Source organism: Thamnophis sirtalis, unplaced genomic scaffold, assembly GCF_051295495.1.
Source record: "Thamnophis sirtalis isolate CommonGarterSnake01/CBP01778 unplaced genomic scaffold, rThaSir2_p1.2 scaffold_11, whole genome shotgun sequence".
Taxonomy (NCBI): domain Eukaryota; kingdom Metazoa; phylum Chordata; class Lepidosauria; order Squamata; family Natricidae; genus Thamnophis; species Thamnophis sirtalis.
Window position 1 is genome coordinate 64,614,425 of NW_028261391.1, and position 25,833 is coordinate 64,640,257.

General features: G+C 41.4%; 1 protein-coding gene across 6 annotated transcripts in view; it reads right to left on the minus strand.

Moving 5' to 3' along the window:
• CTBP2 (C-terminal binding protein 2) overlaps positions 1–25,833 on the minus strand; it is a 278,022-nt gene that overhangs the window by 14,220 nt on the left and 237,969 nt on the right. For all 6 annotated transcript variants that reach the window (XM_087725960.1, XM_087725963.1, XM_087725962.1 and 3 more), the window contains 4 exons: positions 22,329–22,483; positions 14,392–14,536; positions 6,204–6,410; positions 1,658–1,872 (listed from right to left, as the gene is read on the minus strand). In XM_087725960.1, the coding sequence (XP_087582086.1) occupies positions 1,658–1,872; positions 6,204–6,410; positions 14,392–14,536; positions 22,329–22,483 (722 nt within the window). The remainder of the gene's footprint in view (positions 1–1,657; positions 1,873–6,203; positions 6,411–14,391; positions 14,537–22,328; positions 22,484–25,833) is intronic.

Consider the following 25,833-nt stretch of genomic DNA (forward strand, 5'->3'; position numbering starts at 1 on the left):
CATTCAGGATCATAAAATGAAGGAGCTGGTGCCTGTAAGTAAACGTTGGACAACTGTAATTTACTCTTCAAAAACTGATGCATTTTTATCATTAAACCTTTCTCTGTATCAAGGAACACCATGCATTTTATTTCTCTTGCTCAAGAGTGAGAAATTTCCAACTTGTTTTACAGAAGCACATTGTGGAGACTCCATCCTTGTGCAAGTTTGATTTCTCACTGAACTAACTGGAGGGGTTGGGAGTGGAGAACCATATTACAGTAGAGCTCTTTCTTTAGCGTTGAAGAGTGGAAGGTCATGTCTGTGGCCTCCCATTTGTGAGGTAACAGAGTTGACCCCCCTCACTTCTGTGTTTAACCTCTACTGAAACTGCTATTAGTCATCTGCCAGTTCAGGGTTTGATACAATCAGCATAGTGGTGGTATCCAATTATATTCCAACTCCAATCGTCCAGTCAAGGGATATCAGGTCCCAAAGTCTGGAGGCTTCATAGATCTGGATGAGTGGAATGCCAGATTCAATCTTGACAAAAATGAGCGGATATTTGGCTCCTCACTCTGAGATATTTCCATCTTTAGTCTTTAGTAGTACTTTCCTATTTAAGACCAGTGAGTAATTTTGGAATCTTCTTGGATTCCTAGCTCCTGTTTAAAAAATAAGTGTGAGTTGAGTTGATTATATTTCTATGCTGCCCTATTCCCCGGAGGGGACTCAGGGCGGCTCACAACCAGGTCAGGGGGGAGGGGGTACAAATAAGAAAAAGAACACGAACAAAACAATACCACAATTGAAAACACTCAACAACCATACCATTTGAGGGGGGACAAAAAACTCATTAGCCCCAGGCCTGTCGGAACAGCCAGGTTTTAAGGGCTTTGCGGAAGGCCTGGAGAGTGGTGAGGGTCCGAATCTCCACGGGGAGCTCGTTCCAAAGGGCCGGAGCAGCTACAGAGAAGGCCCTCCTCCGGGTGGTCGCCAGTCGGCATTGGCCAGTAGATGGAATTCGGAGGAGGCCTAATCTGTGGGATCTAATGGGTCTATTGGAGGTAATTGGCAGCATGGCCAAGAAGAGCTTTGAAAAGATTCATCTAGTGTTCTGGCTGAGCCTGTTCGTAGATCAGGAAGTTCTTTGGACTGTCATTCATGTCCTAGTCAACTTGTGATTTTTGTAACATACGCCGCTTAAGGTTGTGCTTGAAGATCATTCAGAACCTAGGAATAGTCCAGAGTGTGGCAGTAGGGGCATTACATGCTATGTCCATGGGACACTGTTGCTCTGTCAGCTGCAACTGGTTGTCAAAGGTTGGTTATTTGAGAGACCACCTATGTGCAAAAGTTTCTGCCTATCCAGTAAGATCAGACAGGGTGGGTACGCTTCAGCATATCAAGACATAGGTAGTATGAGAGCCGAGGTGGCGCAGTGGTTAAATGCAGCACTGCAGGCTACTTCAGCTGACTGCAGTTCTGCAGTTCGGCTGTTCAAATCTCACCGGCTCAGGGTTGACTCAGCCTTCCATCCTTCCGAGGTGGGTAAAATGAGGACCTGGATTGTTGTTGGGGGCAATATGCTGACTCTGTAAACCGCTTAGAGAGGGCTGAAAGCCCTATGAAGCGCTATATAAGTCTAACTGCTATGGCTATTGCTATTTAGATTTACCTGCTTAATCGTAAAGTCATTGATCAGGTGATGGTTATGTTCATTGAGGTTACAGTGTAATGATACGCAGTCACTCTGGTACAGCAGGTCCTGAAGTGTGTAGACGCGCTGAACCCCCAGGGACCTTTCAATCCCATCTTGCAGGTATGGGTCATAAAAGATCACGTTGAATCCGAATGCTTTCGCTCGAACAGCTACTGCTTGTGCAGTGCGACCTATACCAAAAACGACAAACAAGAAACCACATACACAGACAGACGCGTAAATCAGAGAGCTGTACCCTGTTTCCCTGAAAATAAGACCTCCTTGGATAATAAGCCCAATTGGGCTTTTGAGCGCATGCGCTGAAATAAGCCCTCCCCCCAAAATAAGCCCTCCCTGAAAATATTGTAACACAGCAGCAGCCTATGAGGTGACCACACTTGCCACTTCCTACACCTCAAAAATAAGCGTGACCCGACAAACTGGCGCCCGACAACAGCGCACCAATGAAACCGTGAAGTCGACAGCGTACCCACAAAACAGCGCTGACAGAAGCGTGATTATGGTTAAGGTAAGGATTAGGGTAAGGGTAAGGGTTAGGTTTAGAGCACGCTTCTGCGCTCATTCGTCGACGCGCTTTCGAACTCACGGTTTTCTCCCTGTGGTTTCGTCAGCGCGCTTTTGTCGAGCGCGCATTTGTCAGTGAACCAAAAATAAGACCTCATGCTTATTATTAAATAAGGCAAAGCACTTATTTCGGGGGTCAAAAGAAATTAAGATGCTGTCTTATCTTCTGGGAAACATGGTAGTAACAGACTTGACAATCTGGCGGTACGTTTAGTTGTGAAGAGTGCATTAAGAATAGACTGAAACAACTGGCTGCCAAATACATCCTCCTATCATAACAAAGGCATTTGTGCTACAAGGAAATTCCCCTATTATTTATTTATTTGTTTGTTTATTTATAGGTTTGCTATAAATATCTTCTAAATATTTATATATAAATATAGATACTATATAAATAAATACTTCTTTGGGCATCTTCTAAAACGATATTCCTAACGTTAAAGGTGGAAGTTGAACACTTCAAAAAGGCTAAAAGGGACTGGATGAAGAATTTTAAGCCTCTTCCTAAACTGTAATAAGGAGGGGTGAATTTCAACTCTAATGGCCAATTTATTCCACAATGAAGAGGTGCCAATATTTTTACATGGTTAGAAAAAAGACTTTTCATCTCCTTTCCTTCCCCCTTCCTGCTGGTAGAACTTAAATCTCCAAGAGATAAATTGTCTCGGCTGTCGTCGTTGAAGGTCAAACGTGGAGCGTGTAATGCAGCATGTACGAGGGCATTACAAGAATCTGCCTTCAGAATATAGGCAGCTATGGCATTTTTCAAAAAAAGGCCCATTAAATATTTGTCACCGCACTTCAGAAGCAATTAATTTGAATAAATTTAGCTATGTGCATGGAGAAGTATGCCCCGGCTTTAACAGAGAGTATGGTGCAATAATCAGCCGGGTGATGTCGAATTCTCAAATTGGAAGGTGGGGAAAGGAAAGAGACAAGAGACTCCAGGGAACTCAAGGTAAGTAATAATGTCTTCCAAAGAACCAGAATGGAACTGGATCAGGGGTGGGTTTCAACCGGTTCGCGGCGGTCCCCGCGACCGGTTGGTCGGCGAACCTGGAAGTAAGTAACTTCCGGGAACGGCGAAGGGCCCGCCCTCCCTCCTTACCCAGTTTTGACGAGTTCTACGCTTCCACGCAAGCGCAGGACGCATACAGCACCTGCGCGATCCCCCAGGAGCAGCTGGAGCATCGCACAGGCGCTAGTACGCATGCATGCACTGCGCGCGTGCACGAGGACGCTGCCGGCCCCGTTCCAACCGAACCGGTTGGAACGGGGCGAGAAACCCACCCCTGAACTGGATGCACCCAAACAGGTTTTAAAAAAAACAACACACCAACACAAAACCAAAACGATGCTGTGCATCCAGCCACACTCAAAAGCCCTGTATGGCTTCTCGATTCTGATCACCAACAAGAAAGCAGGTTAAGGAACTCTTATTACAAATGACTTTGGTACAACGGTAGAATGACAACCCCCCTCTGAGCCTTATTTATTAGAAGAGCAACTTGTTTGCTGTAGGGGGTTTTCTCCCCCACTTCCCCCCTTCCCTTCTGCACTCTTACTGAATGGCTATTTAATTGGGCATGACTAAGACAACTGTCATGGTTTGGAAGCAAAGGTTTAATAAGGCTCTTCTGATAAAGAGGGACAGCTGCAATGCAATCAGCAGGTCATTACCCACAATGTCATTCCAATTCAATGTCATTGTGGGTCTCCACTAAGTTCTACATCAAGATGTGTTTTTTTCTCTCTCTTAAATGTAGGGAAAAAAAGGCAGAGAGAATCAGGCCTAAGCATGCAAAAACGGGTCTCGGAATAAGATGAGTTCCATGGGAGGGACTAGAGGAAAAACTCCCTTTTCTTACACACTATATTTAGGCACAGATGGGAAGGCAGAGACACACCCATTTTGACTGCCAGTACTCATTAACACAGTTATGGGATAAATATGCACTTCAGTGCATGCGAGGAAGAAAAACCTTAAAAAAATCTAAATCCGTACCTCCCTCCTTCGGAGAAGCAAGCTACCAATGACTGTTAACTGACCTAATTTATTCTAAGCACATCAACCACAGGGGTAGATGGTCAAATAGCAAGAGACTCCGAGCATACAATGAAAGAATAGGAGATCAACTCGAGGGGGGGCTGGAAGTTGTTTCCTCCAGAGACCGGGTGTCTATCCCCGTGGCACAACAAAACCGCGCTCCACTAAAGCGCGCCTGATTAAACCGCGTCGCTGACGTCATCAGCAGCGCGACAACAGTGACCGCGGAGAAAAAAGGGCGCTTTAAAAAGCGCTTTGAAAGCAAGCCGATTCAAGTTAAGGTAAGGGTTAGGGTTAGGTTTAGCGTTAGGTTAAGGGTTAGGTTTAGGGTTAGGTTAAGGGTTAGGTTTAGGGTTAAGTTTAGGGGGGTTAGGTTTAGGTTTAAATTTTAGCTTTAGCGTTCACAGCGTGCTTTTTTCGTCGCGCTGTGATGACGTCAGCTACGCGGTTTCGTCGAGCGCGCTTTAGTCGAACGCGGTTTTGTGGTGGAACCGTCTATCCCTCCTCCTTCCAAGTACAAGGAGCTTTGAAACCATCAGCAACAAACAGGCTTCTCACGAGACGGTCCCTCTTGTTTACTTTGTGTTAACAGGAAGCCTTGTTAGGAAGAGCTGAATTCAAAGAACAGGGTTAGATCACAAACAGGGTGAGATCACGGGGAGAAGAACTGCATAGTCTTCCAAACACTTTCCCCCTGTGCTTTTTAAAGCTGATGAAAGAAATGTCCTTCTGGGTTCAGCTCCAAGTGGGGAAAAAGACACTGGAGACATGGAGGCTGCTTGGAAAGATGGTTTATTGGTGGACAGGGCCACGTGGCTTGAGCCCTGGACAGAAAAGGTGATCACATGTTTCAATGTTGGTGGAGAAGAAGAGAAGGGCTGAGGGAGGGGCTTGCTAGGCTTTTTATAACCTGTCTAGTCCCACCTCTCTGTTTCCTGTTCCTGTGTAAGAAATGTATTCTGATTGGTTGTCAGACTCCCATAGGGCCATGCAGGGGCAACTCTCTGGACTGTGTTTTGAATCCAGGTATGGATGAGTTCTCAGATGCCATGTGGTCAGTTGAGTAAAGGGCCAATATTATCATGCCTTTACTCCCATTCCCCCCCTGGGTCTGCAGTGGAGAAGTCTTTATTATGTAAAAGTGACTAGCTTGGCCTTCTTAATGGCCCATTGACAAAAGTGGGGATGGGCAGGAAGCTACAGGCAACTATTCTGTCTTTTAAAACGTGTTTCTTTCTTTTCATATCCAGAGAAATATTCTGCCTTTTCAATATTTCCTAGGATATTTCATTTTTCTGGGAGAGGGCTGGATGATAACTTCTCACACACTTCCCCCCTGCTTTTTAAAGCATTTAAAATGCTTTTAAAAGCTTTTTAAAAAGCTTCCGATGATTGTGTGGCTCACTGTCATATAGGGAAGGAGCTGGCTGTTGGGAGCAGAAGAGCCGAGGTGGCTCAGTGGTTAAATGCAGCACTGCAGGCTACTTCAGCTGACTGCAGTTCTGCAGTTCGGCTGTTCAAATCTCACCGGCTCAGGGTTGACTCAGCCTTCCATCCTTCCGAGGTGGGTAAAATGAGGACCCGGATTGTTGTTGGGGGCGATATGCTGACTCTGTAAACCGCTTAGAGAGGGCTGAAAGCCCTATGAAGCGGTATATAAGTCTAACTGCTATTGCTATTGCCTGACCCAGGTTACACTAAGCCTTCCCTTTACACTCAAGGTTAAGCTTCTGCTCAAAGCATCCTCCTTAAATAATGGTGCAGGAGCACACTTGGGGGCAGAATCCATGTAGGAGTCTCCTTGGAAGATTGGGTCGCTATGCGATCCATTTTGAACAAACCAAAGTCACCCCTTCTCTCCCCATCTCCCCCGGGAAAGCTCCAACATACCAAATCCGATCAAGCCAAGTGTTTCGCCTCTAATACGGGCTGCTCCGGAAGCCACTTCCCGTATCTGTTCTACACTTTGCACTCGGGTTCCTTCCCGCAGAGCTTGGTAGAGCCAAGTATTCCGCCTGTACAGATTGAGGACGTGGCAGAGGGTAGAATCGGCTGTTTCTTCAACTGCTGCAGAAGGTATGTTGCAAACAGCAATCCCTGGAGTAGAGGACAGAAGCCCAATTTTTAGTGAAGACAACTCTCAAAAAACCACCATTTGCTTCTCAATGAAGAACTTTTCTGTTTCCTGGAAAAGAAAACACTTTGCAACAATACTAAACTGGATTAAACATAACTTCTCTTGCTCAAAGACTCCTTGGCTACTTCTGTTAGTTAGCATACACATATTATCTTCAATATGAATGTATGGTATCAAATTTTAATGCTTATAACTGCAGGATGAGAAACAAGGAAATGGTCTTTTTCTGAAAGTACCACAAGGTGGGGAATTCTCACTTGCACATCTCTTTGTATTGAGGGCAACACATGTTACAAATCAACTACAGTCCTTGTCTGAAGACTAAGGTTGGCAGAAGAGATTCGTGACCCGACAAATGCGCGCACGACAAAAACGCGCCGACAGAAGTGCGATTTAAGTTAAGGTAAGGGTTAGGTTTAGGGTTAGGTCAGAGGTGGGTTCCTACCAGTTCGCACCTATTTGGTAGAACTGGTTCGTCAAATCTACCGAACCGGTTAGAAGAGGTTCCACCAGTGGACCCGGAAAGGAGGCCACACCTACAGAAGAGGTTCCAAAAATTTTGGAAACCCACCACTGCCACACACACACACAAACACAAAGAGAGACAGACAGACTGACACAGAGAGAGAGAGAGAGAGAGAGAGAAAGAAAGAGAAAGAAAGGAAGAAATAAATAAATAAAAAAAGAAAAAAGAAAAAGAGTGAGAGATGAAAGAAAAAAAGGACAGAGACAAAAGGAGAGAGAGAGAGAGAGAGAGAGAGAGAGAGAGAGAGAGAGAGAGAGAGAGAGAGAGAGAACACATGGCCGGCAAGCTACTCCCACCAGGTCACATGGCTGGCAAGCCACTCCCACAAAGGTGGCCACACCCCCAGAGTAGGTTCCAAAAATTTTTGAAACCCACCACTGGGTTAGGTTTAGGGTTAGGTTTAGAGTGCGCTTCTGTCGGCGCGCTTCGGCGCTCATTCGTCGGTGCGGTTTAGAACTCGTGGTTTTGTCACCGCGGTTTAGTCGGTCGCGCTTTTGTCGGTCGCCCTTTTGTCAGTGAACCGAAGAGATTGTGAATGCCACTTCTATGGACAGGCCTAAGAGAGAGCTGCAAACCAGTCAGCAATAGCTCCATACTTTGGCCTCACTGCGTAATTTGTCTATTTATCTGTCTGAGTAGCAGTAGTGCAATTGATGCATATATATATGTATTTTCTCACTGCTCTTCCTCTGATCCCATTCAGTTTAAACAAATTATAATCAGAATCCCTTCCTGAGATCTGTGTAATGCTATGGAAAGTCTCCAGGCCTCATTTAGAAATACAGTTGGCTTCCAATCTGGACACCAGCTGCACTTAAAAGTATGTACGTGTGAAATCTCTTAGACCTTAATGCCATGCTCAATCCTCCATGCTTTTTATTTTACCCTAACATTTCTGCCCAAGACTTATTTTCCCTCTTCGCCTTGTATATCTGCAAGATGATGATTTGCCTTCATGGAATGCCCTGCTTTCAACAAGGTAACGCTAAGCTAAACGATCTAACGTAATAGGGTTAAGTAATAAGCAGCTTTGATAAAGCGTAGCCATGTTCACTCAGCATAGGACTGATTCTTTTGACGGCAGGATACCAGAGTAAGGAGAGGAGTTCAGCAAAATTAGCTTCTTCCCATTCTCCAGTCACTCCAGGAGAGTAGCAGCACCATCTGCTTGCATGCTTTGAAAGCAAAACTCATCTTAACCTTATTCCCAGATTTCTGTCTCTTAAAACAATCTTAGATAACGGGCGTAGAAGAATTAATAAAGTGCCTTGCTTCAGTACATTTTTTATCTCATTTTTTTTTCTTCCAATAGCATCAATACCACACGTGTACCACTCAAACACTCATGCAAAGTTATAAGCAGATTATATTGAGGGGAAAAAAATGGTTTGATGGAAGTCTACGAGGTTAGCTTCCTAGTAACGCTAAGATTTTAATCGAAATTCCATCAGCCTTCTTCTCAAGACTCTGGCATGCTCACTTTAGTAACCAACAATTTTCTATATGATAAAGCCTGGTGAATTAAGGCACTTTGTTCTTTCTGAGGTAACTTATCCCCTCCCTCCCCATATAATCTTTTTATTTCAAAGGTTTTATTTCTTTTAAAACACAAATATTTCATCGTTCGTCAATCATTAAAACATCGAAGTACAATTTTTTTTGTGTATGCCCCTCCCTCCCTCCACCCCCCTCCCTCCCTCCTCCCCCCCCACTTCCCAGAACCCGTACACGGTATGGATTTTTAACAAACACAGCCTAAAATCTATTGAAAAAAAAAAAAAGGAAATAAAGAAATTAATGACATTCTGCATTGATCTTAGCTTTTTCTTGCTGAACTAACTTTAAACAATTTAAAATCATTTCTGATCTTAAGCATAGGCTAACTGGAATTTCTTGGTCCCGTATTTATTTTGTATATAGTCAATCCATTTTTTCCAGTCTCGTTTATATCTCTCATTTGAGTGATCTTTAAGATATGCCGATATTTTAGCCATCTCGGCTAAGTTTGTAACTTTCAATGTCCATTCTTGAGTTGTAGGCAAGTCTTCCTTCTTCCAGTATTGCGCCACCAACAGTCTTGCTGCCGTTATTAGGCGCAGAATCAAGTTAGTCTCTACCACTGTAAAGTCAGTACCTATACCTAGTAAAAATAACTGTGGAGTAAACTTTATCCTTTTTTTAAAGATATTTTGCATAACCCACCATATTTTTATCCAGAATGCCTTAACCTTTTGGCAGGTCCACCATATATATGTAGCATCAAGAGAACCACACCTCCAACATTTAGGCTCTCCCCATATAATCTTGTTCATACTACATATGGGGAGAGTTGGAGGAAACTATGGAGAAGTTATTGTACCAATCTTGTTCATCCACTTGATTCATTGCACATGATTAACTTTTAGCATCTACCAAAAGTAAGAACGAAGAGGAGGGACATCTCAGGCCTTGGATGTCTACAATACTCCCTTTGAGCCTTGAGAGTTTTTGGTTTTTTTTGAAATTGTGAATTACAACTGCCTACTACCTAGAGAAATTACACTCCAACATACAGTGGGGCAAAAGAGTATTTAGTCAGCCACCAATTGTGCAAGGTCTCCCACTTAAAAAGATGAGAGAGGCCTGTAATTGACATCATAGGTAGATGTATGATGTCAATTACAGGCCTCTCTCATCTTTTTAAGTGGGAGAACTTGCACAATTGGTGGCTGTCTAAATACTTTTTTGCACCACTGTACCTAGAGGGCACTAGTTTGGAAGAAGAGGGCCTACAAGATCCAAGAACTTTTGATATCAGCGGTAGCTTTTCTGTTTTTTAACGTTGCCGTGCTATAGGGTAAAGAGTTATGGATGTCTTTAAGGGATATAGAACTAAGGAAAATATGTTTGTATATATTAAGGCATTTAAAATTCCAACAGATTATTTCGACTTCTGGGGCAATAAAAGGAAATCGGAAATCTTCAAATGTCAATGGTAAATTTACTTCTTTGAAAATTCCCTAAAATATTCTAACAACCGAGTGATGCTAGGGAAAAAAAACCATGAGGAGTCATGGGTAAGTTGGAACATATTTATGTAAATGACACCCAAAGACTCTAATTTAGGAAACAGCTACAAAGGATATGTGATTCTTTAGTAAGATTTACAATGGAATACTTTGAATCAATTAATTTTTTTTTAATGACACCCTATCGACAGACATACACAGTTGGCAACCTATAAAGATCAATTTTATTTTATATGCTAATGTTATGGAACTCATTAGTGGTAAAACAGTTAACAGCCCTGCTTGCAAATAGCTCAGAACTATTTAGCAGCAAACTGAAATGGCCAATATGTTACAATTCTTTAATTTAGTTAAGGATAGCGTCATTAGTTGTTTATATTTGCCAGGCAATGAGAGACGGCTGCAACGGAATATGAAACCAAGGAAACAACTTGCCTGTATGCCTCACCCTTAATAAATTACTTCTTTAAAATAATTTTCCAATATTGAGTTGAGCATAAGCCTTTATACAGGGAATAACCCCAGAAGATATGTTTGTAACGTTATTTGATATCTAATGAAAAATTAAGGCTTCATTATGCTGATGGTGCTTCGAAATCATTCCCCAATGACTTTCACATGGAAGCTACTTGGGGCATTCGCTTGATGAAGGCCACTGCATGTAATATGCAGCCTTTGGGCTCAGTAAGATCTAAGATAAATTGGTTTCCATTTCTACGCCGCTATGAACACTCTTTCTGGCAGTTTATTATAATATGGAGACCAACACAAACATGCTAACCCATGCAAAAAAAACCTCGAGCCATCTTAGAGAATCATGGAAGTCGCAGTTTGGGAGAGAGAAGGCTGGAATCTGCAGAATAAGGAGCACTTTGAAAGGACTCTCCTTGGAAACTGTATTATGGACGGAAGTCTTTAAATAAGATCCTCAAATCCCAGAGGCCTAGAAGAACGTTAAAGCAAGAGTTGGAATGCAATTAAAGCCGAGAAAAGTTACCCCAATAACTATACGTCCTGCCTTAGCTATGCTAGCCAACTTGGTGACTTTGGGCCAGTCACTCTCTCTCAGTTCAACTCCCTTGATTGATTGATTGATTGATTAATAAATTTATAGGCCGCCCAATCCCGAAGGACTCCCTTCCCAGAGGGTTCACCGACAAATGCACGCTCGACAAAAGTGCGTCGACAAAACCGCTGAGAAAAAAAATGCGAGTTCGAAATTGCGCCAACGAATGAGCGCAGAAGCGTGCCGATAACAGCGCGCCGACAGAAGCGTGCTCTAAACCTAACCCTAAATCTAACCCTAACCTTAACCGTAATCACGCTTCTGTTGGCGCTCTTTTGTCGACGCGCCTTTGTGGGCGCGCTGTTGACATCGCGGTTTTATTGCCGTGGTTTTGTTGGGCGCGCTGTTGTTGGGCGCGCATTTGTCGGGTCATGTTCCCAGAGTGATTGTGATGAGGAAAATAGGAGGGAAAACGTGTGTTGGATATATAGTGGAACCTCCGGTCATAACCGTAATCCGTTCCAGGACTTTGGTCGGCACCTGATTTGGTCGTGACTGGAAGCAAGACTGACTGTGCATGTGCGCACCAAAAAAAAAAGGTGTGGAAGGGGAAAATAGCTGCAGCTGTGTTTGATTTTACCACCCGAGCATGTGTTCGTGAACAGAGTGAAATATTTAGTGGATTTTTTTGATTGGCACCCGATTTGGTTGTAATCAGAAGTGTTTGTGACCCGAGGTTCTACTGTATTTGCCACCTTGAGTTATTGGTAAAAATAAAAAAGGTGGGATGCACGCAGGCACACACACACACACACTTCTCATGTCTGTAACCTTCAATTGGGTAAAGTGGTGAATCATAGAGCAAACTAGTTGAACCAAAGTATCTCAAATGGGCTAACCTATGGAATGTGTCCAAAATCCAGAATCCTGTTTCCTGTGAAATTAAAATTTGGCAAATTTTGTAAAACATTTTTTACATAAAATTACCATAAAACATGCAATACGCAAAATGCCAGAAACTATTACCCGCTGTCAACTCCTATACAGTTCAAAATGGGCTACTTTCAAGGCAGAAATACAGCTCAAAATATGTTCCTGGATTTTTAAGAACTTTTCAAGTACATTAGAAGCTCTGCCATTGCTGAAGGCATCGAGGAATCTGGTAAAAGACCACCACTGAAAGATTTGAGGTAATCTTAGTTCAACTATAGCAATAGCAGTTCGACTTATATACCGCTTCATAGGGCTTTCAGCCCTCTCTAAGCGGTTTACAGAGTCAGCATATTGCCCTCAACAACAATCTGGGTCCTCATTTCACCCACCTCAGAAGGATGGAAGGTTGAGTCAACCTTGAGCCGGTGAGATTAGAACCGCTGAACTGCAGATAACCGTCAGCTGAAGTGGCCTGTAGTACTGCACCCTGAGCCAAGGTGGCGCAATGGTTAAATGCAGCACTGCAGGCTACTGCTAGATCAGCAGGTCAGCGGTTCAAATCTCACCGGCTCAGGGTTGACTCAGCCTTCCATTCCTTCCGAGGTGGGTAAAATGAGGACCCAGATTGTTGGGGGCAATATGCTGACTCTCTGTAAACCGCTTAGAGAGGCCTGAAAGGCCTATGAAGCGGTATATAAGTCTACTGCTAAGTCTACTGCTATTGCACCCTAACCACTGCGCCATCTCGGCTAATTGCCCTATAACTCACCATTTCACTCAGTTAAAGGTTACAGACATGAGAATTTCTATATGTGTGTGTTATCCAAATTTAAGAATATAGGCCACTTATAATTTTTAATATAATAGGCAATAGAACTTATACAATTTATAAAACTAATATAAAATAACCACTATGGTAATATATTTTGGAAGAAACATAGGATCCATTTAAGAGCTTTAATAGGAATAGCAGCTGGATCCAAAGACATAGAGCTGCGTCCTCTACATGAAGTCAAACAGTTGGCATGTATTATTAAGTAATATTTTAGTATTTTATGGATGAATTGCAAAAATCCATGAATGTAGCTACTAGTCCATGTGTCTGGAATAGATGTGAAGAGATGCAAAAAAAATTGTTTCAGGCTATTCTTTGAGGTTAATCTCAATAAAGTAATTTATGAAGCAGAGTTAAAGTTAGCTTCTTTCCTCTAATCACAGTTGAAATTAAATATAGTATACAAAACTTGCTAAGATGCTGTTAATCAACAATAGAACAAAATTATCCTTCACATATTGTTTTGAAGAAAGAGGGCTAAACATATATACCCACAAACTAACCCAGGATTAGTTTCTACATTTAGCTGATCAATCTGATGCCTATTAGATGTGCCAAAATGACTCTCTGGGAATTTTCTAGGCACTGCAACAGCAGCTTATTTGGACAATGATCTGTTGGATCAAGCTAGTTTAACATTATTTAAGCCAAATCTTCATTTCTTCTCCTACCATTTCATAAACTTTTCTTGACGCACTAGTATTGAATTAAATGTCTACAGAGGTTTTGTGGATATGGAGATACAGAAGCACAGAATAGTACAATCTGTTTCTATCTTCCTAACTATTGAATATGATTCATTTGTACAACAGGCGACATCACCTTCCCCCCAATGCTTCTGAAAGTATAGTATTCTTGCAGAAAACTGTACGGCAATATCTATTCTAGGTGAGTGTTATTTCCACATCATAGCCATAGCCATAGCAGTTAGACTTATATACCGCTTCATAGGGCTTTCAGCCCTCTCTAAGCGGTTTACAGAGTCAGCATATTGCCCCCACAGTCTGGGTCCTCATTTCACCCACCTCGGAAGGATGGAAGGCTGAGTCAACCCTGAGCCGGTGAGATTTGAACCGCTGAACTGCAGCTAACAGTCAGCTGAAGTGGCCTGCAGTATTGCACTCTAACCACTGCGCCACCTCGGCTCTTCATCAGGATTCCATAGGTTCATTTAACTTATAATATATATCTTACCTCTACCAGAGACCCCATGTTTACTATGAATAAATCAACCAAATTACATGAAGATATTTTATCATGCATCAGAATTGTATATAAGCCACTCCAATGAAAAACAAGTCTATATACACTAATTCAAGAACCGTGGTGGTGCAGTGGTTAGAATGCAGTATTGCAAGCTAAGTCTGCCGGCTGCCAGGAATCCAATTCTCACTGGTTCTCAAGGTTGACTCAACTTTCCGTCCTTCCGAGGTTGGTAAAATGAGGCTCCAGATTGTTGGGAGCAATATATTGACTCTGTAAAGCGCTTACAGAGGGCTGTAAGCATTGTGAAGCGGTATATAAGTCTAAGTGCTAGTGCCTACAATCCTGAGACAATTAAATGATTTACTTTGCATTTAAGAACAAGCAACATTTTAGAAAGAGGATCTGCAGGAGTGGCATTTAAACCTACCGAGTTCCCCTGCAGCCTTGATGTCAATGTTGTCATAACCGCTACCTATCCGAACAATGACTCGTAAAGCCTTGAACTTCTCTAGGTCCTCCCGGGTGAGAGTGATAGTGTGATACATCATTGCTCCAACAGCTTCATTTAAAACCTACAAGACAAACACAGAAATCATAGAAATTAGTATAGCAGATGAATCTATTCTGGAATAGAAGCTGAAGTCCAATGTTGAATCATATTCAAATATCTATCAAGGCACATGGTTCAAAGAGATAGAAATGCTCAAAAACTCCAGGGCAACAGCAGTAATTCTAAAACTTTTCAGCAAATATTTTCATGTCAGATTCTTCATTCTGAAGTGTTTATCTTAATTTCAGACTGTGAATGAAAGCCTGGATAAAAAGATCACGAGTAAACAGTAATAATAATTGATTGATTGATTACATTTATATGCCGCCCTTTTCCCCGAAGGGGACTCAGGGCGGCTCACAATTCAATCAGGGAAGGAGGTACAGACAGGGGGATAAAAAAGACGAGACATAACAATACAAAATTTAAAAACACACAACAACCATACCATTCGAGAAGGGGGGCAAAAACTCTTTAGCCCCAGGCCTGTCGGAACAGCCAGGTTTTAAGGGCTTTGCGGAAGGCCTGGAGGGTGGTGAGGGTTCGAATCTCCACGGGGAGCTCGTTCCAGAGGGCCGGAGCAGCCACAGAGAAGGCTCTCCTCCAGGTAGTCATAAACAACTGAGTCATGATACAGTCCCAAGTAATCCTATATTAATACATGCATTTATATAAAACTCAAATAATTTTGGAACTTATGTAGCAGAGGTGGGTTCCTACCAGTTCGCACCTATTCGGTAGAACCGGTTCGTCAAATCTACCGGACCGGTTAGAAGAGGTTCCACCAGTGGACCCGGAAAGCAGGCCACACCTACAGAAGAGGTTGCAAAAATTTTTGAAACCCACCACTGCTAAAGGGTTAGGGGTGCAAGGATCTTGTAACTTGAGAGCTTTAAGACTTGCATGCTTCAATGCCAGAGTTTCTGAATAGCTACTTGTACCGACCTAAGTACTAATTCATAATTTCATATCCGGTCACATGCGCGGCAAGCCACTCCCATCTGGTCACATGGGTGGCAAGCCACTCCCACAAAGGAGGCCACACCCAGAGTAGTTTCGAACAATTTTTGAAACCCACCACTGTTATGTAGGTTATGATTAATCTTTATCACTTTTCTCAGGATAAACATTCCTAATCAGAGATCAAAATAGCACTGAATATCTGTCCTGAAGAAAGTAAGGCTTCTGCCCCAGGTGAATTTATATATACAAATATATATATATTTGTAAAAAAAAAAAGATTGAAAACTGGGAACAGGTTGTTTTAAAGCAAAATACTATCCTGTAACATTATCTTTATTTCCAAAAATACTGTAAACTCACTTAGATGGGTGGTTGCAAACCCATGGTTTGTTTGGAAAATGCTTACCTGCCTGGATAAAATACAAGCAGAAATAGTAGGGAGTATGCTACAGGTGTGAGTTAAGGCAGAATTCTGGTGATCAGTACTTTCTAATTAATTATATCCCCAATAGCAATCATTTTGTCAAAGAACAATCCTCTGGAGCAGCCATTTTACAAAAGCAAGTAGACCATGTTTGCAGGATTCCAAATAGGTGGGTCTCTCTTGATATACTAATACTTCATTTTCGCCACAACACTAATTTAAAAACCTAGGGAATAATCACTCAAGGGTTACATAACTGAAGGAGAAAGGAAGTCGTCTCCAACCCTTTCTCTTTTCTGTCGAACTTTTCTAATTGCGTTAGTGTGTCCTTCCAAGGGCTAGAAAAAGAATAGGCACATGTCTCTTGAAGAATGATCAATAAAGTTAAAAGGAGATAATTTTATGAAACGTTTTTTTCTGCAAGGAGGAGAAAATTGTTAAATAAATATGGCCCGTCCCAAACATGTTGCTTACCCCTTTCTTTAGCTCACAAATTGCATTAGTTTTCTGTAAATTAAATGGAAATATGGGGAAGAACAAAAGCAGAACAAAAAAAACCCAATTTCCTTGAATATTTTCTCCCTGGTTAATTGGAATTCTGCAAGTTTTGCAGTCTTCTGACTTTGCGTAAGGCTTTTATTTAGTACAGTAATGACCAGCTCCATGTGTTTAATCTGAAGAAACACCCCCTTTCCTCCTCTTCTTCCTACTCCTCTATATGCAGCATGATTGCAGTGATTCTTACAGTTTTCATAAACTTTAACCTCCTCTGTAATGTACCACACTGGTAAAAGCCCTTTGTTTATGCTTTATTCCAGGGGTCAGCATATTGTGGCTCTGGAGCCGCATGTGGCTCTTTCCTCCCTCTGCTGCGGCTCCGTCACCGGTTGGCACCACAATTTTGAGATGAGCTTCCAGGGGGCGGGGAAAAGCACAGTGCATCAGGAGAAGACTCTATGGCAAGGGGAGGGTTTTCCAGTTGCCTCCACAATTGAGAGGGCTTTCGGTTATGACAGGTAGAGGAAAAAGTACGCCACGCTAGGAAGAGACTCTATGATGGGGGAACTGAACTTCCGGTCAGCTCCAGAATTGAACAGGGAGCTTCCGGTTAGGACCTTTGTGGCTCCCGGTGTTTTCTGTGGGAAAGGAGTCCAAATGGCTCTTTGAATGTTTAAGTTTGCCGACCCCTGCTTTATTCAATAGAGATGACCAAATAAGTTTGGAGATCACTTACTTATGTAGCTCTGTCTTCCTTGATTTATGAAATCAGTCAACCTAACTTATTCCACAAAAAAGCCCTTTCTCCCAATATTAAAGAGCAGATAGTAAAAACATTCATGTCTATTAACCCTCTAACCTTTCTATTCATTGGTGTCCTGTTTATTAATATGTACTGGGTTTTTACTTTTGAATTTATTTTACTATTTTCCAAAGAAAATTTATCTCTAAACACCATTCATTTTGACAAAGGGGGAAAAAAATGAGCCTGAGATGTAAATTAATTTTTTAATAAAACTTTTTCTTTGCATGCAAGAATGTTAAATTACTACAATTTAATTCTCAAAGTTAGATAAAAATACAGGAGAAAAAGTGAAACAATTTGCTCCATATCACTGGATATGGATCCATGGGCTCAGTAAACATTCTCTAGCAGACTAATTTTATCAGCCAAAGAGTCTTTAAAGCTAAAATTACAATCGCTCTTGTGACCCCATATGTTGTGTAAATAGCAATAGCAGTCAGACTTATATACCGCTTCATAGGGCTTTCAGCCCTCTCTAAGCGGTTTACAGAGTCAGCATATTGCCCCCAACAATCCGGGTCCTCATTTCACCCACCTCGGAAGGATGGAAGGCTGAGTCAACCTTGAGCTGGTGAGATTAGAACCGCTGAACTGCAAACAACAGTCAGCTGAAGTGGCCTGCAGTACTGCACCCTAACCACTGCGCCACCTCGGCTCTTCTAAATACAGCTTGGAAGAATGTTTTGAATAAGCAATAGCCAAGGATGAGACGCTTTGATAATAGCTTTGCATTAGAGCTGATCAGCTATTTACTACAGATGATTTTAAATAAGTGTAGCAAGTTATAATTCTTTAGGACTCTGTCCCGAGGGCAGGATGATCTATGAATGATGGTAATCCTTAAAATGATTTTGTCTGCCATCTATATTCAGGCAATTCTTATCTGGCTGCTTCCTATCCCCTTTATATCCCTTTCTGGAAGACCTGGATTTAAATCTTCCGATCACACCCAATAATCAGTTTCCATACAGCGTTCTTTCAGCCTGCTCAGCTTCGCTCAAAGATAAGCACCGACAAAGACAAATTTATCTTGTATTTTCAAGATCCAAATTCTCAGCGATTTAGAATTCTTGTCAGCGTAGAATAAAAAAAGAAAGAATGATTTTTACAAGGTTAGAAAACTTAGGCTACAGTACATGCGTGGTAAATGAATAATGATGCCCTAGATCTGAATACTTCTCAGGATCAATCTATATGTTACATTCAATTATGTAACATGGGGATTCTTTCCTCTCCTTTACTTTAAATCCATTTTAGTGACTATGTTTTGACTAGGACCACCACAAACAGTGAAGCAACTTCCCACTAAATTGTTTTCTTCTTAATGTTTTCCTTTGTTTTTCTAAAAAGGGAGAAAGAGAGAGTGGCATACTAAATGGTTCCACCACAAAATCGCGGAGGACAAAATCGCGCTCGACGAAAGCCCACATTTGACGTCATCACAGCGCGACGAAAACATCGTGCTGTGATCGAAAAATGTAAAAATAAAGCTAAAACCTTACCCTAACCCCCCCAAACCTAACCCTAAACCTAACTCTAAACCTAACCCTTAACCTAACCCTAAACCTAACCGTTAACGTAACGCTAAACCTAACACTAACCCTTAACCTAACGCTAAACCTAACGCTAACGCTCTAAACCTAACCCTAACCCTTAACCTAACCCTAACCCTAACCCTTACCTTTATGTGAATCGGCTTGCTTTAATTTTAATTTTATTTCAATTTTTAATTTTTTTTGTCACGCTGTGATGATGTCACATGCGCGCTTTCGTCGAGCGCGATTTTGTCCTCCGTGCTTTTGACGGGTCACGTACTAAATAATATAATTAGTACCTCAACTATTGGCATTCTATTAAAGTAGTTTCCAAATTTTGCCCAGACATCAATAGCAATAGCAATAGCAGTTAGACTTATATACCGCTTCACAGGACTTTCAGCCCTCTCTAAGCGGTTTACAGAGTCAGCATATTGCCCCCAACAACAATCCGGGTTCTCATTTTACCCACCTCGGAAGGATGGAAGGCTGAGTCAACCCTGAGCCGGTGAGATTTGAACAGCCGAACTGCAGTCAGCTGAAGTAGCCTGCAGTGCTGCATTTAACCACTGCGCCACCTCGGCTCCTTACATCAAAACCACTTATTTCCGAATAAAGCTCATAATAAACCTTACCTATTCAATAACACAAGAAGTTCACTTTTAAGGATAAATCTCTAAATAACACAGATTTTTAAATCGAGTATTTAAACAACTGGGGAAAAAAAATCACAACCTGAGGAATTTAAGTAGCATTTAAAAACTTTAGTTATATATGCAACTAAAAGTCTTCCTATTTCTAAAGAATAGGAAACAGCCCTATTTCCAAACAATGTAACTTCTGCTTCCTTCCAAAACTTACACAAAAAAACATTAAAATGTATTCAATAATATAGCACAATTGATGCTGTCAAATTCTTTTTCTGTGCCTGGAGACTGAGGGTATGGATGGGGAAAAAGAACTGCAAATCCATCTGAGCAAGGCTGAGCACCTTTCAACTTTTGGCCCCAGGGATCAGGTAGTTTAAAAAAAACAAAAACATTTAACCCTTGATGGGGTTTATAGTCCTTCAGACAAAGTGGATGTGGGGTTTGAACTCCTGCTCAAAAGAGCAAGATATAGTTGGTGCCTTGGATTGTCTTCATCTCTGTGTGCCAATTGTGCCCATTCTTGGGTTAATTTTAGGTTTAGGGTTTACAGCATGCTTCTGTCTCTGCGCTGTTGTCGCCCTGTTGATGACGTCAGCTACGCGGTTTAGTCGGACGCAGTTCTGTGGTGGAACCAGAAATTCAGTGGGAAAAACAGCAGCAGTAACTTCATGGCAAGAAGTGAAAAGTGAGTCCAAAAAATCTTAGATACATCCCTACCCTGAGTAATTTTTCTACTCTTAATCTCCGTTTCATAATTAGCAAGAAAAAGGCTACCAGGGAAATGTTATATAAAAACATCTTAACTTATTCTCTGGAATTTACTTGCCTCGTATTAGCATTTCTTAACTTACAATATTTCTACTTTTCACATCTCAAGGTGATTCAAGGTTTCATCTCAATTATTCTTGCCAATCAATGTGATAAGATTTTAGCCAAGCTGACAATGTTTCTAGAAAGCACTTAACTTATTGTCTAGATGAAATCCAAGTATACTTTCTCTAATTTAATAGTTTCTTTTTGCTTTCATTTACTGATTTACATCAGGTAAGAAAATCAATCAAAATAACAAAACTTGTACTTTGTGAACACATGCTATTTAGTTCCGATATTGTTCTCCGATGCTGTGAATTTAAGGAGCATTGTACCTGCATCAGGCAGATTGGATTGCATTAATCTCTTTCTGGTCCCCTATCTATTTATAAAAGCTGTCTAGTCAGATCAATTGTTAAAATCAGATTATTTATTGTGGCTTCATCAGCGGCACATTTAATTATCAAATCCATACATAGTCTATCAAAGATTTTTTCCTGCATGCAGGAATCCAAATTCCAGATATCTGCCACAGATTATCAAGAGAATTATGTCAGTATAAACAGAAGGATGCAGAGAAACCATGCAATTAAGTCAAGAATGCATGGTCATCAATTTACTATACAATGCCAATTCAATTCATCATTTCATCATGAAAGATTAGCAACAGCTCTCCGTAAACTTGATATGCACTGAGAAAAGAGCTGTTGGCTCAATCTTTTTGCAACAGCACACAAAGTGGAATGTGGAATTGCAATAAGTTTCAAAATAAAATGAAGTCAGCAGTGAATCTTAATTTTACACTACAATGTTCTTTCACCTACTCTATTAGTTTGTGTATTTGCAACTTATGCGTACAATTATTATAAGAATTTGTTAATTCAGCAGTGGAAACCTGTAGGAGTTTTTGAGGTTATTCAACTACAACTTGCAGAAACCCTCAATCAATCCAAGTACATAAATCAATTATTATATACCTGGTGGATATGATTTGGATGATATGAATTTACACAAAAATGATTGGGAACCACAGGTAAAAATATAAATTATCCTGAAATTTTTCCGGGGGAAAAAGTTGAATTGTTGCTAAATACAGGACACTCTTCTTTTTGCGTTAATTTGCAAAGCACATTTCCTGTACAAGGTTCATCTTGTATGCTAATTGTGCCCATTCTTATGGGCAAGATAAGTTACTCAGGCCTTGGTCACATCTTGACTGGGATACTGTAACGTGCTCTATATGGGTGCTCTTGAAAATAACTCAGAAGCTAAATGTCAGCGTTCCAAGTATCATGCAGAATTAAATCAGAGTCCAAGGCAAAACGATCCTTTTTGTTCCAATTTAATAAGACAGACATCTTAGGCACATCTGTGTTAACCCCAATACTGGAAATGACATCAGAATTCCACCCAGTTAAAAGTTCATGATCTGGTCCCCCCACCCACAATCCATCACATGTTCCAATCTTCTTTTTCCACGCTGGCGTCTCCGCCCAGCTCTTTCCGGTCAGGTGTGAAAGTGCGGAGACAAAGGATGACCTTGGCTTCTAGTAAAGAATGAAAAACAATACATTCCACAATCCTACTCCTTCTATTCCCCCCTCCCATCGACTGTACTAATGAAACAGCATAATGAAATAAGAGAAAGTGTGGCAGGCCAAAACTCTACAAGGAATATAAATGCAGGCCTGACACTATAACTGATCCAGGATGAAGCAGTGAGAGCCATAATGGTCATGTTATGTTTGCGCAGTGTCCCTGATGCTTTGAAGCTACAATGATCACCAGAGAGCTTTTAGGTACAACTCAAGGTGTTGGTTATCAGCTCTAAAGCCCTGAATGGCATACACTCTGCTTATTTGAGAAACTGGTGAGGTAAACAAGTGTGGGCATGTTAATTAAGCAGTGCCATCTTGTGGGATCTCAAAAGCATTTCCTTTTTGGTAATTACCAGATTATCAAATGTTTACCAGATTACTCATTCCTTAGGATCGCAGTAGAGTCCTTTGACTGCCCCCCGTTTGATGTTATGGGGTTATGTCTGTCATTTATTTGTTGTTGTTAATGTACTTTTAGCCACCTAGGATCACAGAAGTCAGGTGCTTTGAAATGGAAATGATAATAAATACCTTTTCATGTATTTCCTGAGTAGATTGAGCATCACAGAATGCAACGGTAGCCAAGTCCTTCAAAATAGGCATCTCCACTGTACAATCCCTTCCATCTAGCAAAGCCACCAATGGACGAGGATGCAAAGGCCCATTCATTATTTGTGGACGTATACCTGGAATTAAATGAACATAAATGTTAAAGCAACACTAGTGGACTCATGTAAACAGAAACCTTCATCCGAAACTGTACTAAAATGCCTTGGTTTTCTAATGCTAAAATGATGCTGCTTAATGCATGAATTTACCGATTATCTAATGATTTAATTAGAATTAGAATTTGTAGTTTACAGCATACAGAGAAAAAGCCTCAATGTGATACATAAAGCTTGCCCCTGGAAAATTATGTACAGAGCTGTACTTTTAATATGGTTATAAGGACCTTCGAGACCGGCTGCTGCCACGTACCTCCCAGCGGCCAGTAAGATCCCACAGATTGGGCCACCTTCAGATGCTGTCAGCCAAACAGGGTCAGCTGGCGGGCCCTCGGAGGAGAGCCTTCTCTGTGGCTGCTCCGACTCTCTGGAACCAGCTCCCCCCGGAAATCCGGACCATACCCACTCTCATGGCCTTCAGGAAAGCTGTAAAAACTTGGCTGTTCCGGTAGGCCTGGGGCTGTTGACCTCATTGTTGAGGTCCAGCCCCGACTGGAATGAATGTATGAGGGTGTTTGTTGTTTTTAAAATTGTTTTTAAATTATCGTTATGTGTTTTTTTTTCTTATATTTTTGTAAGCCGCCCGGAGTCCTTCGGGATCGGGCGGCATATAAATATATTTAATAAATAAATAATAAATAAATTTTAGCTAGATTCCCATTTGGAACATCTGGGTTAGCTTCAACAAAGATGGCACAAGTGCTCCCCAGCTCATTCATAGGAGCCCCAGATCTACCTCTCTGCATGCAGAGGAATAATCCATGCTAAGGGACGCTAAGTTCTGTCTTGGAAGATGTTTCCATCAAGTAATTAATCTTAGTCACTAGTACTAGATGGAGCCAGAATCATTGTAAGCAATAAATAAATATATAGACCATCAAGTAGTTGTCTCACTTGTTCCAAGTTTACTTTGGGTAGAATCAACTTTCCCCGAAGTCAACTTGTTCAATGGAAAGACTCACAATTTTAGAAAAGGCCAGAGATATCACTTCTATTTGGGAAATATAGGAAAGTCAATATTAGATGCTAGTCAACACTAGAAAGTTTGTTCTTACATTAGAACTCACCATAATCTCTTCAGGAACCTTGTAAATATTTTTATAGCATACACAGCCTAGGAGGATGAGTCCCTTTGAACTGCGAGATGGGTGGCAAATAAATTTGATGGTGACGATAATAATAATACTAGAACTCATCCTAAATTGTGTATGCTATAAAGATATACAAACTCTCTTGTCAGCTTAATTTTAAGATTCTCCCATTGTTACCAAGATGTGTTGCAATCTATTTTGTTGTTGTTAGTTCAGATATACATTTGTTCTAGCTGCCCAGAGTCCCTTGACTTTGAGATGGGTGGTCAACAAATTACATAAATAAATAAAAGAAAAGTTGTAAAATGGGACAAAACACACTTAACAAATTTGTCACTTAGGAATAGAACCTTTAGGCTCAGTTGTGGTCCTAAGTCCAGGACTACTTGTATTTTGATAAGTTCTTCTCTCCGTCATGCCTGCCTGCCTGCCTGCCTCTCTCTCTCTCTCTCTCTCTCTCTCTCTCTCTCTCTCTCTCTCTCTCTCTCTCTCTCTCTCTCCCTCCCTCCCTCCCTCCCTCCCTCCCTCCCTCCCTCCCTCCCACAGTATCTGACTCAAGACCACAGCCCCTGATTACTTCAAAATTGTTTCTAAGATCTGAAAGAAACAATTCAAACTGTTAAAACAATAAAATTCTAGACTCTTACAAACATGTCCCTTAAGATTATTGCTTTGATTTACTTCATTGCTCAGCATTGGAAAATGAAAGACAATGAAAACATTTGTGGAATGCAAACCATCTTCATAAGGAAGGGCTGGAGATGTGACAGTTAATCACACAGGATAAAATCAAGAAAAAAAATCTATTCTAATCTCCTCTATTGTTAAACCAAATTACTACATTTATCAGTATATACACATATCCTTTCTGCTGTCTATATTACTGACCAAAGTGTGTTCTGACCCCCCTTCTCCGCTCGTTCAAAGACGACAGGCAGACAGACTTAAAAGGAAAGAACTTTATCAGTCCTCGGCTCAGGCTGGCTGCGAGCCCAAAAATAAACATAAATAAAGTCTCTGGCAAGAAGATAACAGAATGCAAAAACAAAGATCTCTTACAAAGCAATTCACTTCTCCAAGTGTCTCTTTGAATCAGGGTTACAGAAAGCAAAATCACTTATCCAAGTGTCTCTCACAAACAAACCACAACTGATGAACAATGAACCATGCACGAACGACGAACGTTGACTTCTGCAACCAGGGCGTGGCACCATCAGTCCTTTTATCTCCAGAAGATCACACTAACGAGACCCAGCTGCATTGTTATTCCTGCATCCCGACTCAACTCACAGCAAACTTCTGCTGAGTCACAACAAAGTGTGACTTTCATAAAACTGATGGAGTAAAATTTCCACTTTTCCTCACCATTGGCCATATTAGTGATGTGAGATGAGAATAATACTAAATGCAAGGCTAGATATGATCCTATATTAGGGTTAGATCAATTCATGAAAGGGCCTGAGTGAGTGAGTGCTTAGAGCTGAAAAATTTATGACATCTCCAGAACTTCCATATACTTCATCGGGCTCCCTGCCCAGCAATTTTAATGTTTTCAATGTTCTTTTATTTATTTATATATTCTTTCAAAGGATCGTTTTTAACTACAAGAATGATAATGAGTTAACACGATCTCACAGTTTGGGACATAAAAGTGCAAGTGCTGGAGTTGGCGAGGTGGCGCAGTGGTTAGAGTGCAGTACTGCAAGCTACTTCAGCTGACTGCAGTTCAGCAGTTCAAATCTCACCGGCTCAAGGTTGACTCAGCCTTCCATCCTTCCAAGGTGGGTAAAATGAGGACCCAGATCATTGCGGGGAAATACGCTGACTCTCTAAACCACTTAGAGAGGGCTGTAAAAGCACTATGAAGGGTTATATATGTCTAAGTGCTATTGGTATTGTTTGAGCCAAGAGCCAAGAGCCAAGGTGGCGCAGTGGTTAAATGCAGCACTGCAGGCTACTGCTAGATCAGCAGGTCAGCGGTTCAAATCTCACCGGCTCAGGGTTGACTCAGCCTTCCATCCTTCCGAGGTGGGTAAAATGAGGACCCAGATTGTTGGGGGCAATATGCTGACTCTCTGTAAACCGCTTAGAGAGGCCTGAAAGGCCTATGAAGCGGTATATAAGTCTACTGCTATTGCTATTGCTATTGTTTGAAGAAAGAGCAAGAGAAAGAAAGGGTGGTAGGCGTTGAGGACAATGTTAAACAAATTTCTTAGTTTA